Raw genomic sequence first — 15,770 nt, forward strand, 5'->3', positions numbered from 1 at the left:
AGCAGTTTGTATATAAAATGTACTTGTGGATTGCTGCAATTTTTATGAGTTAATGACTTGTAGAAATTCTCCTACAAGTCATAGTATAATATGGCTGCACTTGGAAACGATTTGACTAGCATCGTTATTAATCCCATAATTCACGGAGCAATTATAGAAACACCGCGTAGGACGCGGTGTGAAATTTCTAGTATATATATATATATATATATATATATATATATATATATATATATAGAAAGAAGAGAATGGAGGTGTTTTACATTTCATATTCCCCAAGTCTATTGCAGTACCACAAAATTTTATTTTATACTTTGTGGCGATAAGCCACGTATTCATGACACAAAACAAATTGTTAATACATCAAAATCCTTGCCCACAAAATCTCCACATCAGTTTCACCAAGCAATAAAAACATTCTTCACTTTTGTTCCCTTTCCACCAGCCTCCTCAATCATTGACGGTAACATTTCTTCTCCAGCTCCAACACAGCAACACTTAAGAAGCTTTTTTTTTCACCAAACTCTTGTACTTTATTCTTGATACAGGAGAAGATTATTGAATAGCATATTTTCTTGCATAAACTAAAAACACACCGGACCCACATCTACAACCTCACCTACATAAGGTTGATTCAAACTCCTTTTAATTCAGTTTTTTTTGTTTTTTCAGTTCCAAAGTCAATAACAAGAACTAGAGAACTCACATAACATAGTACTCATGAACAGTAACAAATTTCTTTGAATCCAATATGCAAACTCTCTTGTCATAATTGGACCCTTCCCCAACTCATAAATCACGAACAAACCACAAGAATAGAGACACACACATAAGAACTCGTGTTTTAATAAAATCAGAGCACTCAAAGATTCAATTTTTTTTTTTTTTTCAAATCTAAAAATTTGTTTTAAACTTATCTTGGCCTGGGTTGTTGAGAGTCGAAGGGTGGGAAGGGTTCCTTTTCGTTTCTGGGGCTGCATGTCCGACTGGGGAAGACGGCGACACGAGGCGGCGGATGCCGGAGCAGCAGGGGCAGCAGCTCCTCTTGGGCTGCTGTTGCTGTTGGAAACTCTTAAATATGGTAATCGAGAGAAGCTAGGTTGAGAAAGAACAACATGATAGAAAATGTAGAGAGAATTGATAATGTCTCTGATATATTTCTTTAGATTACAATGCACCCTTTTATAGTGTAAGGGTGAATCAAATGTCAAACTACAATCTCTTAAAATCAAATACAATCTCTTAAAATCAAAAGCTAAAGATTTTATCGTTGAATTATTATTCATGATCTTTGAATAATAATCTTTGACTTATGCAAATGGTTATTTTCAACACTCCCCCTCAAGTTGAGTAATGGCATTTCCGATACTTAACTTGTCCAGAACTTCTCTGAAGACTTTTGTGTTTACAGCCTTAGTCAATATGTCAGCCAATGTTCATCCGATCGTATGAAAGGAAGTTCAATGATCCCACTATCGAGCTTCTCTTTGATGAAATGCCGATCGATCTCCACGTGTTTGGTCCTGTCGTGTTGTACGGGATTTTCAGATATACTAATCGCAGCTTTATTGTCACAGAAGAGCCGACTTCCCCTTCTTGGAGGAAAGCCAATCTCTGTGAGCAATCTCCGAAGCCACAGGATTTCAGTTATCCCACTTTTTACTCCTCTGAATTCTGCCTCTGCACTTGATAGGGCCACTACTTTCTGTTTTTTGCTTCTCCATGTGACCAAATTTCCTCCAACGAAGGTAAAATATCCGGCGGTAGATTTCCTATCATTTGGGTTACTGGCCCAATCTGCGTCTGTAAACCCGTCAACTTCCAAATCTTCCTTTTTTTCAAGCAAAATCCCATAATCAGTGGTTCCTTTCAGATACCGGACAATTCTCAAAGCTGCCTCCATATGCTCCTTCTGGGGTTTGTGCATAAACTGACTTACTATTCCAACTGCATATGTGATGTCGGGCCGTGTATGGGAGAGATAGATGAGTTTCCCAACAAGGCGCTGGTATTTTCCTTGATCTGTTAAGTCAGCTCCCTCAACAATTGTTAATCCATGATTTATCACAATCGGTGTTTCTGCAGGTTTACACTCGAGTAGCCCAGTTTCTGCAAGTAAGTCAAGGACATACTTTCTTTGTCTCAGGAAGATTCCCTTTTTCGACCTTAAAATCTCAATTCCAAGGAAGTACTTCAGAGATCCAAGGTCTTTCATTTCAAATTCCAGGAACAAGTTTTTCTTCAGGTTTACTATCTCTTCAACATCGTCTCCTGTGATAATCATGTCATCAACATAAATGATTAAACATGTTACCTTTCCTTCTCTTCGTTTCACGAATAATGTATGATCAGAGTTACTCTGTTTATAGCCATTTTTTGCCATAGCTAAACAGAATCTCCCGAACCATACTCTGGGCGATTGCTTCAATCCATAGAGTGTCTTCTTAGCCTGCACACTTGACCTGCATCGAACTTTTCGGAATAACTTGGGGGAACTTCCATATATATCTCTGCATTGTCATCCAATTCTCCATGTAGAAAGGCATTAGTTACATCCAACTGATGCAAAGGCCAATCCTTGCATGCTGCTACTGAGAGAAGTGTTCTTACTGTGTTCATCTTGGCCACTGGTGAGAATGTTTCTTCATAGTCTATCCCGTAGGTCTGAGTGTATCCTTTTGCAACCAACCTAGCTTTGTACCTCTCGATTGAACCATCTGCTCACCTTTTGATTGAAAAAACCCATCTGCATCCCACTGGCCTCTTTCCTTCTGGCAGCACACATCTTTCCCATGTCCCATTCTTAATTAGTGCATCCATTTCCTTCTTCATGGCATCCCTCCAATGTTTATGTCTCCTTGCCTCTTCTACTGTCTGGGGTACATCCTCCTCTTCATAAAGAGCTGCTTCAAAGGCCCGTGCCATCTCTGTGAGTTGTCCTTGGGCAAGGTTGGCAATCGAGTACCTAGTCTTCCGTCCCTGCCAGTCTGGAGAGTATCGCTTTGGTGGTTTTCCCCTTGTACTTCGGGGAGGCAATGTGTACTGATCTGTGGCACCTGCTAACTCAGTACGTTCATCATCTTCATCCGTATCCCTTCCAGTTTCTGTGTCAGTGTCTTCATCCCTCTGTTCCTCAATGTTAGTATTAACTTGAGAACTATTGAGATTACTTACCTCAGGATTTGAAGATGGGGTTGATAGTGGGGTCGACTCGCTGGACATCTCGAACTGAACCTGTGTTGTAGATGTCTCGGCGGGTGTGCTAACCTTCTCTGTTGGACCAACGTCTGGCACAGAACCTGGCAATGACACTGAGCTAGTTTGAGACGGATGAGAAGGTAGGGAATGAAGGGTTGTTTGGACAGTGGATGGCGTATGGAGCCAACTTAGGGAGTCGACAATCTCCTTTTTCTCCTCCTGACTCCCATGTTGGTGGAAAAAATATTCTGTTTCAACGAAGTCACAGTTTAAGGTAGTGTATAGGTGATTAGCTACAGGATCATAACATCTATACCCCTTCTGATTTTTGCCATACCCCAGGAAAACACATTTAACAGCCTTTGGTGAGAACTTTGTACGATTTTGTTTAGGGATATGAACATAAACGGTGCATCCAAAAATTCTGGGTTCCAGTGTGAGGGATGAGGGTATTTCAGAGTGAGTATCTAGGAACTCAAGGGGTGGTTTAAAGTTTAGGATATGAGTTGGCAGTCGATTCAAGAGGTAAACAGAGGTAGCTACGGCTTCGGGCCAGTAAGATTTAGGGACTTGGGAGTCGATGATAAGGGCTCTAGTCATCTCTAAAATGATCATATTTTTCCGTTCAGCTACCCCATTCTGTTCAGGTGTGTAAGGACATGTTGTTTGGTGGACAAGGCCTTTTTCAGTGAAGAAGTTTTGCATCTTGGAATTTACATACTCCCCCCCATTATCAGATCTAAGGATTTGAATATTTTTCTTGTATTGTGTTTGTACTAGATTATAGAAGTGGGTGAACTTTTCAAAAACTTCACTTTTGGATTTTAAGAAATATACCCACGTCATTCTAGAACAATCGTCAACAAATAGCAAAAAATATCTAAACCCATTATCACTAGTAACCGGAGCTGGACCCCAAACATCAGAGTGAAGTAAAGAGAAAACTGACTTCACACGAGTATTATTAAGTTTAAAAGAGTGACGATGGCTCTTAGCCAGAAAACATGTCTCACAGTTCAAAGGGTGTGAAGTAATAAGGTTTGGATAAATTAACCGTAAATATCCTATGGATGGATGTCCTAACCGCCTATGCCAAAGCCAAGTCTGTTCCTCTGCCAGTCCTTGAGTTAGCATCGCAGCACCCTGTTGAGCCATCCTATCCACATAGTAGAGTCCTCGATATTCAGTGCCACGCCCAACTATCTTCCCCGTCCTCGTATCCTGTAAAATGCAGAAGCCAGGCTGCATTAGTAAGTTACAGTGTAATTCTCTCATTACGTGGCTAACAGACACCAATTTGTGGGATAAAGACGGGATATATAAGCAGTTTGGAAGACATAATTTAGAGGATAATTTAATAGTTCCAGCTCCTTCTACATATGCTAAATTTCCACTAGCAGTTTTAACATATTTTTTCTGGGTAGGAAAAATTTCCATAAAATCCGAGGCATCAAAGGACATTGTATCTGTTGCTCCACAATCAAAAATCCAATGGTAGTCTTTATCTGGTGTTCCAGAATTAGAGGAAGATAATGTTAAGGCCTGAACAAAATAAGAGCTGTGAATGAGTGAGGGGTTTAAAAGGTATAACCCCTCATTACCTTCCCCTTCGTGAACCCTAGCCGCCAGGGCACCTCCTCTCTCCTCGTTAATGCGCGTCTGTGGCGGTGGTGGTCCGACGTTGCCTGCCGGAGTTCCGGCGTTGGCGGCTCGTGTATCACCGCCTGACCACGCCCCGCCAGTCGTTGCAGCAGACACGATTGACGTCGGTCTTGTGCCGCTGACCGCCACCGTCGCTTGTCCATTCGGACTCCACGGTTGATTCCGATTTTTGGACGCAGCTCTTGATTTCTTCATTTCGTCCCACCATTCGGGAAATCCGATGAGTAAGAAACATCCCTCCTTGGTATGTTTTTTACCTCCACAGTGTGTGCAAACGAGTTTGCTCTTGTCGATTTCCCCTTTCCTGTTGTTCCAGGTTTGATTTCCTTGCTGTGGTCGATTGGAGAGCGGTGGTGGTCGGCTGTGGTTGACCGCGGCGAGTCCGGACCCGATTCCTACGGTCGGCGATTCAGAGGATTTGAGGATATCCTCGTTTATGGCCTGCCTTCGTACCAGTCCGTAGGCTCTTCGAACAGTTGGTAATGGATCCTTGTCCATAATCTCCCTCTTGATATTAGCATATTTGTCATCCAATGCACTTAGAAATTGATAGAGGCGATGGCGCTCCTCCCTCTTCTGATATCCCTCTATGTCTGTCGGACTCGGATCTCTGGTATCAATCGAGATCCATAAGTCCTGCATTTTGATCCACAACCCTTCTAGTGTCATAGATTCTTGTTTGATTGTCATGGCTTGTCGGTGCAGATCATAGATTTGGAATGGATCAGATCCACTTCCATAAGTGATCGCCAATCCTTCCCATAGATCAGCGGCGGTTGCGTACTGTGATACCTCATTCACAAGTCCGGTTTCGATATTGTTGATCACCCAATTGAAAACGCAGTTATCCCGTTGCTCCCATCTCGTGTAGCTGGGATCGTCAATTGCGGGTGGTTTTGAAACTCCATTAATGTGAGATGTCAAACCTTTTCCCGCAATTGCCCGTTTCATGAGGTTAACCCATAATGGGTAATTCTCCCCATTGAGTTTCGCCTTGATGGAAATCTCTCCAAAAGATTCAAGTTGGTCGTGGTTTGGTGGTTTATGGGCCGATGAATCTGGAATTCTGAGGCTTTGTTTGAGGAATTCTGCAAATTGTGCAGCAAATTCCATCAGGAAATTTGGTGGGGTGTGGCTAGTTTTTTCTGTGTCTGAAGTTTCTTGTTCTGACATGGTTTGGTTTGATGTTGAACAGTACTTGAACAGTTTTTTCTGTTCACCTTCTCTCCCAACCCTTCACCTGCTCCTCTCTCTCTCTAGATTGCAGAATTTTTTTTTTTTTGCGTTGGTTTGGTGTGTAGTAAATTTGTAGGGTTCTTTTGGTGGTTAACCTGCTCTGATACCATCTTAAATATGGTAATTGAGAGAAGCTAGGTTGAGAAAGAACAACATGATAGAAAATGTAGAGAGAATTGATAATGTCTCTGATATATTTCTTTAGATTACAATGCACCCTTTTATAGTGTAAGGGTGAATCAAATGTCAAACTACAATCTCTTAAAATCAAATACAATCTCTTAAAATCTAAAGCTAAAGATTTTATCGTTGAATTATTATTCATGATCTTTGAATAATAATCTTTGACTTATGCAAATGGTTATTTTCAACAGAAACGTGAGAGGGAGAGAGAGAGCAGGATCCGAGGGAGACGAATGGCGCGGCGCGGCCGAAGGCCAGGTGCCACCGGTCACAGTAGAGGGCGAGAGCGGCAGCGGCGGCGGTCCTCCATGGCCGCTCGTCGTCTGATACATGCGAAAGAGAGAGAGAGTCAGGTTGGGCGACGAAGGGAGGAGAGCATTCCAGGGGTGCTTTCTGGCGACACTCTCGCCGGAAGGAGGGACGGCGGCGGCTGCATGTGGAAGGGAGAGGGTGGGCGCCGATTGAGAAAGAGGGAGGGAGAGAAGGCGGTTGTGAGAAGTGAGAGAGAATGAGAACCGATGGGTTTGGAAGGAAGAGAGAGAAATTCCTCTTTTCTTGTTTTTGAATTGACTTTTATTATAATTATTTTAGGATTTTCTTTTTACTTGAATTGGGCTCTATTAAAATGTGTAAATGGGTTTTAAGCTGATGGGCCGATTTTTCTCCTTAAAATGTTGGTCAAGATGGGCCCGTATTATTATGGGCCATTTTAATGAACAAGCGTAGTAGTTATATTTTTGGACTTTTATTTTCAAAGGTGATTCTAGTAATCTAATAAATTCTTGGATTAATCTTATATTTTAATTAAGTTCATATATTTTACTAATTATTTTATAAGTTTTGAAATGATTATTATTATTGTCATTATTATTTTTATTAATATTATTATCTTCAATTAATTATACTCATTTCTTTAATATGGGCAGAGTGTATTAATAATTAGAAATTCCATGGTCTTTAAAGCTTAGAACAATACCTCGAGACCTACTTAAGAATAGATTTCTTGTAAGTTCGAGTGACCAAGGGCAATGAAGCTTCAAGCGAGCCAAGTATCGAATCTCCACTTTGAGGTGGGCTATATTTTGGTAAAATGTATCTTGAGTTATATAAGCTCTGATATTTCATGAAAGTTAATTGTTTATCCAATATAAATATTTTTATGTGTGTTCTGTAATTGTTTAATGCTCGCATAAGCATCGATTGAGATTCTCATTTGGCCTAACACGTTAAATGAGGATTGTGTACACAAGGTTAGTTGCTCGATGGGTTGATCACCATTTGGGCACTAACGAAGCTAAGCATGCGTTATAAGGGTGCTCCTGGACACGTTCCAAGCACAAATGATGACGTGTTCTGTCTGGGTAACGTCCCGGGTTCACTTAAGCGGCGGTAAGCGATCTGACGGTGGTTAAAGGCCCGGGATCATAAGCAGCGAATAACAATCGAACGTTACATGGGGCCCTCAACGTGAACAATGTTTTGTCATGCTTAGAAGTGGATTTCTGTTTTTAAAACCTTCTGAGTTATGATTATGATATTGGATAAACTGCTCTATCTATTTATTTCATAAAATATCTTTGCAAATTCATGCCCACTGAGTACATTAGTACTCAGCCCAAATTCCTTTCAAATGTTTTCAGGATAGGCGGTTGGCGTACACGGAGCTAGGCTGAGGAGTGACCCTTGTGAAATCTCTATCTACTTATCAGATATTTTATCCAATATTCTTGATCAATGTCTTAACTAAATACGTTGAGCCTGGACTCACTTGACACTTTCCGCTGCAATTATTTGATGTTATGTATTGGAGCCGTGAAACAAAACCTTATCGAAATACTTGGAACTTTTCGAATGCAAACTTATTATTATTCATAAATCCCCTTGTTCCAGAAGCCCATTTATTATTTACTATATTTCTAAATTTTTCCAAGTCGGGCTGTTACAAAAAAATAGCTTGAGGCTAAGTGTAGAGCACCATGTGTATGGAGATTCTATGGATCTCTGATCATAGATCAATGTACTTTTGCTCTTAAGGTGATTGTGGGTGAGCACACCTGTCTTTTTGATATTCATAACAAACTGGCAGATTAGAAATGGTTAGCAAAGCAATACACTGATGTGTTTAGCTGAGACCCTGTATGCAGGTTCAAGAGATGGTTGTGGATGTCAACAATAGATTCTCTATACAACCATCTTTAGGAAGACTTTACAGGGCAAAAGCTTATGCTCTAGAGTTGTTGAAGGGGGTCAGTGAAACAACATTACAACTCTTTGAGGTCTTACATGTCAGAATTGATAAGAGTGGATAGAGAAGGTAGGTTTGAGCTTCTATTAGGGGATGGGTAAGTGTTTAGGGGACTGTACATTGGATTTAGTGCATTAAGAAAGGGGTTCATGGAGGGATGTAGGAAGATAATTGGACTTGATGGGTGTTTTCTGAAAACTTATTTGGGGTGTCAACTTCTGTGTGCAGTTGCAAAAGATAGAAACAACCAGATGTTTCCAGTGGCCTGGGCAGTTGTAAAAGCATAAAATGAAGAGTGTTGGTCGTGGTTTCTTAAAATCTTGCCTGAGGAGTTGGGAGTAATAGATGGTTTGGGGCTCAGTTTCATCTCAGATCAGCAGAAAGTAACTTTACATCTATTTGCTTTCATCTCAATTTCATATCAATTTCTTAAAATATTTGATTACCATGATTATGTTATCATCTATCTGTTAGAGATTAGAGAATGCAGTGGCAAGCCTTACACCATTTGCTGAACATAGAAATTGTGCAAGACATGTCTACTGTAACTGGAAGAAAATACACAAGGGGGCCACCTTGAAGAATATTTTCTGGAGAGCAGTTAGGGCATCATATCAAGCTGAATTTGACATTGCTATGGAAGAGATGAAGGCTGAGAGTGAGTCAGCTTACACAGACTTTGTGAACAGAGAATACCATAGGTTTTGTAGATGTTTTATCTCTACACATTGCATCTCTGACATGGTTGATAACAATGTCTCTGAGATATTTAATGGATACATTGTAAAAGCTAGTGCTCAACACATCATTACAATGTTAGAAGACATTAGGGTTGCATTAAGGGAGAGGCAGTATAAAAAGTTAGGGCTTGTAAATGGAAGTACTGATAAAATTTGTCCAAATATTAAGAAAAAACTAGATAGACCGAGACATGATGCCAGGATTTGCCGTGCACATCCTGGTAGGGGGGAAATTTGAAGTAACCTGCTATGAAGATAGGTTTGTGGTTCAGTTGGGTGAGAAAACATGCAGCTGTAGGCAGTGGGATATCACTGGGATTCCATGCAAGCATGCTATAGCAGCTTTGCATTTCATGAAGGAGGAGCCCACAGTATTGAGATACTCTAGGCTGAGTCTTTGCAGAGAGAAAGAAATTGATTTCATTAATTTGGAAAAAGTGAGTACAATTATGAAAGAAAAACACTATATATACACAACTGAAAGTAAAGAGATAAGTGGCTAAACTAGCTAAATTTAACATATTAACGCCCTCACTAACTAACTCTAACAACTTTGACTGTTGACTGCTGACGTGGCATGCATAAATATCTCCAATACTCCCCCGTGAAACCGAACCAGGAGTAGCAGAGGTAAGGTTGAGCCGATCACGAAGTAAAAAAAAAGCGAGAATCGGAGAGAGCTTTGGTGAAGATATCTGCAAGTTGCTCGGATGATGGCACATGACCAGCATCGATAACTTTCGCAAGCACCTTCTCGCGAATATAATGAATGTCAATTTCAATATGTTTGGTCCTCGTGGGAAAGACTGGATTACTGGCTAAGGCAATAGCGCTCACATTATCAGACCACAGTTTATGAGGCGGAGAAACAGGAACGCCAAGTTCATCACATAACGCAGCAAGCCAAACGAGTTTGGTGGAAGCATTCGCCATGCTTCGATACTCAGATTCCGCACTACTTCGAGACACTATATCTTGCTTCTTAACAGACCAGGATACCAAGTTGGAGCCGAAAAAAATGCAGTGACCGCCGGTGGACCTGCGATCATCGGGGCAACTAGCCCAATCCACATCGGAGAAAGCAATGAGTTGTGAGGAAGAAGAAGGCTTGAACTGTAAAGTAAGTTGTGATGTGCCTTTTAGATAGCGAAGTAGACGTTTGCAAGCTCCCCAATACAAGGTGGTCGGCTGGGCAAGGAATTGGCTTAATTTATTAACTGTGAAGGCAATGTCCGGCCGTGTCAAAGTAAGGTATTGAAGCGCCCCAACGGTGCTTCTATACAGTGTGGGATCTTTAAAAGAAATTCCTTTGTCGCGAGAGAGCTTAGTTGCAGGCATCATAGGAGTGGAACATGGTTTGCAGTCTGCCATTTTTATCTTGGTGAGGAGCTCATGTATATACTTATGTTGGCCCAATGTAAAGACATCATCTGAATGTTGAACCTCAATTCCTAAGAAATAGTTGACATGAACAAGAGCTTTGACAGAGAATTTTTTGTTGAGAGTATCAATCACAGTATCCACAACTTGTGCATTATCTCCAGTCACAAGGATATCATCAACATAAACTAGAATGAGAGTAAGAGCAGAATCATTCTTTTGATAGAAAAGAGAGAAATAGGATTCTGACCTTGTAAATCCAAGACCACATATTTCAACTTTTAATGTATCATACCATGCCCTCGGGGCTTGTTTCAAGCCATAAAGAGCTTTTTGGAGCTTGCAAATATATTCAGGATGATCAGGATCTTCAAATCCAGCCGGTTGCGCCATATAGATAGTATCAGTGAGATCACCATTTAAGAATGCATTATTAACATCTATTTGCTTGATAGCCCACCCTTTAGTAGCTGCTAAGGAGAACATTAACCTGATGGTAGAGGGCTTCACAACCGGACTGAGTTTCAATGAAATCCACACCTGCAAATTGTTTAAATCCTCTGGCAACAAGCCGAGCCTTGAGTTTATCCAATGAATAATCAGGATTAAGCTTTACACAAAAAATCCATTTATTGCTAATAACTTTGAGTGATGGATCAGGAGGGATTATGTTAGAAGTCGAATTGTTTGTTTGTAAAAGAAGAACAAGTAAATACCAGATCGGCACCAGCCGCCAGCCACCAGGCTATTATCCAAATCCTCAATGATTTTATTAATGAAGTACTCCCTATTTAAACTAAAACCCTAGGGTTGGTTCGACTCTCTTATTCGATACGGGAAAGAACCAACAAAGAAAACCCGTAAAGGAGCTTATAACTTGCTCGACCCAAAAAAATACAATTCTAATCCAATACTATTAACCCTAAACTAAATAATAATAACAATATTACAGCAAGGCCCACGAACGTGAGCTTCCTTTCCAACCTCACGCCTCGACTCGTCTTCGCCGCTGATAAACCATTAAAGGTTTAGGCCCATGCAAATCTTCTCCTTCTCGCCCATGCAGCCCATGCAAATCTTCTCGCCCATGCAGCCCATCTCGCCTTCCTCCCTCATCTTCTCCTTCCCCTTCACGTTCCCGCTCCATATCAGATTAGAACCCATGTTCCTTTGCCAAGAATGGCATTGAACTCAGCTTCCATAGCTTTATACCACCCATCATGAGCTAAGGCTTCCTCTAGAGACAATGGTAAGGCTGGAAGTAAAGTGGAAACAGAAGGACCAGTAAGTGTGGCTGTATATATTTTGGGCTTGTGAATACCATTTTTGGCCCTAGTAGTCATGTTGTGAGTGTTTGTGACTTGAGGTGGAGTAACTGGAGGAGAAGAGAGAGATGAGGAAGCATCTGAAGGAGAAGAGGAAGATGAGGAGTGATGAGAGGAGGAGGATGAGTTGGCAGGTAGAGGAGAGTGATGGACTGGAGCAGGAGGTGGTGAGGAGGTTCTAGTACAGGTGGTTGTGGAAGTAGAACAGGTGGTTGTGGAACAGGTGTTGTGGAAGAGATGGTTGTAGAACATAGTTATATGCTGCTGTAGAAGAATGGTCAGGAAACAAGCTAGAATAAGGGAATTCACAATCATTAAAATGTACAGTATCAGCTATATAAACTCTTCCCTCTGCACTTAAGCATTTGTAACCTTTGTAATTGTTGTTGTAGCCTAGAAAAACATATTTTTGAGATCTAAATTGAAGCTTATGGGACTGATAAGGTTTGAGATATGGAAAGCATGAACATCCAAAAACATGAATAGATGAGTAGTCAGGGAGTTTATGAAAAAGTGATTGATATGGAGATTTCATTTGTAATGTGGCAGTGGGGAGACAATTTATGAGATAGGTGGCGGCTTCAAAAGCATGCCACCAGTAAGTAAGTGGTAGGGAGGCTTGACTTAGAGGAGTTAAACCTAAGTCCACTATATGTTGGTGCTTTCTCTCAGCCCTCCCATTTTGAGTATGTATATGTGGGCAAGGATGTTGAAATTTAACTCCTAGTTCATTAAAGAAAGGTACTAAGGCTCGGTATTCCCCTTCCCAGTCAGATCTAAAGACTTTAATAGATGTATTGAATTGACATTTAATGAATTGGAAAAAAAAAATTGACAGTGGAACAGGCTTCAGACTTTAATGTGAGAGGGTAGATCCAGGTGAACCTAGTAAAATCATCCACAAAGTGAATGTAGTATCTATATCCTTGAGGTGAAGCTTGATGGGAAGGACCCCAGAGATCAGAGTGTATGAGCTGAAAGGGCTGTGTGGTTTTAAGTGAGTGTGTGACATGTGGTTTTTGATGTATTTTACCAATACATATGCATCACAAAAATTGAGAGAAGATTTTTTAACTGGTATCTGTAACATTTTAAGAATATGTGAAAGCACCTTAAAATTTGGATGACCAAGCTTGTTATGCCAAACATTTATTTCATTATTTGAAGAAGAACAAGTACATGTAGAAGAAGCAGTACATGTGGTGTGGAGAGCAGTACAAGAAAAATGAAGAACACCTTGAGGCTTGACAGTATGAAAACATGCAGACGATGGAAAGGATTGTGTGACAGCAGCAGATGGAATTGAAGCAGTCCTTCACAAGGCAGCAAGAATCATGAAACTCAAAGATACCATTGTTATCTTTTGTGAATTGTGATATACTAATGAGGTTTTTTGTAATTTGAGGAACGTAGAGTATATTGTTAAGTAGTAGGGAAGAGGAATTTGAATGTGAAGGAATATAACTTTTACCAATAAAGGAAATGGGAATAGTCTTACCATTACCAACAGTAATAGCCTCAGAGCCATTATAGGGGGTATTCAGCTGCATGTTAGCTAAGGTGTTGGTGACATGATTGGTGGCTCCGCTATCCACATACCATACACCTTCTTCTTCATCATAGTCAAGCTCAGAGTAGGATTGGTTATCAGCAAGATATGCCTGCGGTGTAGTGTTAGTATTTGCAGAGTCTGTACCAAGAAAATTTACATCAAAGCGTTTGTAACATTTGACTGCAACATGCCCTGTTTTTCCACACAATTGACACACAATAGGAGTTTTGCCAGAGAATTTGAAACTTCCCTTGCTAGTCATGCCTCTCCCACGACTACCACGGCCTCCTCCTCTTTGAATATAGTGTGCGGTTGGATCGACGATAGAGTAGTGAGATTGTTGTAGCCTTATCTCGTGTGATTGAAGAGCATATTGTATCTCCTGCAAGGAAGGGCATCAGCTCTGTGCATTAGAGTGACAACGACTGATTCATACTCTTGTCCAAAACCGTTGAGAATAAGATCTCCTAAATCATCATCAGAAATCAGATGACCGGTAACATTTAGCTGATCAGCAAAACTTCGCATCTTCAAGAAGTATTCATCGACTGAGAGACTTCCTTTCTTTTGAGAGTGAAGCATTTTCTTCAATTGTAGAACTCGCGATCTGGACTGCGACTGAAATAATTGCTCCAGAACAGATCAGATCTATTGTGACGAGGAGCATCGAACAACATGCCCTAGCATGGATTCGCTGATTGAAGACAACATCCAGCTCATGAGAAAGTGATCCTTACGGGTCCAAATTGTATATTCAGGATTTGGATGGGGATTTTCATTTGTAGATGGTAAAAAAGGAGAAGGAGCAGTTACGGTTGATGATATGAAATCATCAAAACCGTGAGCTCTGATGGTGGAGAGAATTTGATTTTCCAAAAAGGATAGTTGTTTCGATCAAGCCGAAGGATCATTGGATGTAGATTCGGCAGAGATGAATTTGTGGAAGCAGTGGCCATGATTTCCAGCGAAAAACGCAGAAAAAGGATCGAGAAAAAGATGAAATCTCCCAAAGTTTTTCAGGCTCTAGATACCATATTGAGATACTCTAGGCTGAGTCTTTGCAGAGAGAAAGAAATTGATTTCATTAATTTGGAAAAAGTGAGTACAATTATGAAAGAAAAACACTATATATACACAGCTGAAAGTAAAGAGATAAGTGGCTAAACTAGCTAAACTAAGTTTAACAGATTAACGCCCTCACTAACTAACTCTAACACCTTTGACTGTTGATTGCTGACGTGGCATGCATAAATATCTCCAATACACATAGTATGTGCATTCATGCTACTCTATGGAGCATTATATGAAAGCTTATGCACATGGATTGGAGCCTATAAATGGGGAGAAAATGTGGCCTAAGGGTGTTGGATATCCAGTAGAACCTCCTCTTATTAGGGCTATGCCAGGAAGGCCCCAAAAGAAGAGGAGAAGAGATGTTGATGAGAGAGATCCAAATAACTCTTCAAGGCTGAAAAGAATTGGTATAAAGATGACATGCCAGAAGTGCCTTCAAGTTGGGCACAATGCAAGGACTTGCAAGAACGAGGCTGTGGTCAGGGAAGAGGAAGATCAGGTAGGAATTATACTTCATTCTTTATTCTGCCACACTTGTCTTTTTCTTACATTACCATGGTTTTAATGTTACAGAGGCCAAGAGGAAGGCCAAGGAAGCATCCTCTAACATGCAGTGAGAGGCTTGCAAAGGAAAGGAAGCGGCGCACAACGAAGAGGAACGCGAATGCTACATCAGCCACCAATGAGGACACAACTCCTACTCCTACCTCAATTGATCCAGCCTCCATGGGTCCAGCCACTACCTTACACTCAACAACACATGCTATGACTTCCACAAGCACAGTGATGAGAGAAAGAAATACGTCCTTGAAGGGACTTGGGGCATATGTTGCTCAAGGGACAGGGAACATATATGTCAATGTATGTTCATTAATTCTTACTTTCAACTTTACACTTTCTTCATTTCTTACAATTTGTACTAACTGAACTTTATTACATTTGTAGATGTCATCAAGGACTGTCCGAGCAACCTTCGTACCACCCCGTCCCAACACAAGGTCTACCAACAGTGGAAGCATAGCATCAGGGGTGGGGTAGGATCTTCAAACACCCAACCTGCTCCAACTGTTTCAGCTCCAACCCAAGAGAGTCAAGGAACTTAAGCAATAGAGTAGTTGTTGTTGTTTTTTGTTTATGTGGAATGTTGATGGAACTTGCTCCAAATGTTTAGTGTT

At 40.8% G+C, this 15,770-nt stretch overlaps 2 protein-coding genes across 2 annotated transcripts; one reads left to right on the plus strand and one right to left on the minus strand.

The window, feature by feature from the left end:
- Positions 1–1,444: 1,444 nt before the first annotated feature.
- Positions 1,445–2,277, plus strand: LOC131002402 (uncharacterized). Its single transcript, XM_057928904.1, has 3 exons — positions 1,445–1,748; positions 1,874–2,008; positions 2,086–2,277. Exons 1-3 carry the CDS (start codon positions 1,449–1,451, stop codon positions 2,275–2,277), a joined length of 627 nt encoding a protein of 208 aa, XP_057784887.1. The 5' UTR covers positions 1,445–1,448.
- Positions 2,278–4,070: 1,793 nt separating this feature from the next.
- Positions 4,071–6,033, minus strand: LOC131002403 (uncharacterized). The gene is made up of 2 exons (XM_057928905.1): positions 4,800–6,033; positions 4,071–4,419 (listed from the first exon to the last, which is right to left on the minus strand). The coding sequence occupies exons 1-2, from the start codon at positions 6,031–6,033 to the stop codon at positions 4,382–4,384; spliced, it is 1,272 nt and encodes a 423-aa protein (XP_057784888.1). The 3' UTR covers positions 4,071–4,381.
- Between the last annotated feature and the right edge of the window lie 9,737 nt (positions 6,034–15,770).

This window comes from Salvia miltiorrhiza, unplaced genomic scaffold (assembly GCF_028751815.1).
Source record: "Salvia miltiorrhiza cultivar Shanhuang (shh) unplaced genomic scaffold, IMPLAD_Smil_shh fragScaff_scaffold_132_2, whole genome shotgun sequence".
Lineage (NCBI taxonomy): Eukaryota > Viridiplantae > Streptophyta > Magnoliopsida > Lamiales > Lamiaceae > Salvia > Salvia miltiorrhiza.

Coding starts and splice junctions, on each gene's coding strand:
- LOC131002402 (XM_057928904.1), top strand. CDS start 1,449: ATGAAAGGAAGTTCAATGATCCCACTATCGAGCTTCTCTTTGATGAAA. Junction 1,749..1,873: donor CCAAATTTCCTCCAACGAAG/GTAAAATATCCG, acceptor GGTTCCTTTCAG/ATACCGGACAATTCTCAAAG. Junction 2,009..2,085: donor AGTTTCCCAACAAGGCGCTG/GTATTTTCCTTG, acceptor GTGTTTCTGCAG/GTTTACACTCGAGTAGCCCA.
- LOC131002403 (XM_057928905.1), bottom strand. CDS start 6,033: ATGTCAGAACAAGAAACTTCAGACACAGAAAAAACTAGCCACACCCCA. Junction 4,420..4,799: donor TAGGGTTCACGAAGGGGAAG/GTAATGAGGGGT, acceptor TGCATTTTACAG/GATACGAGGACGGGGAAGAT.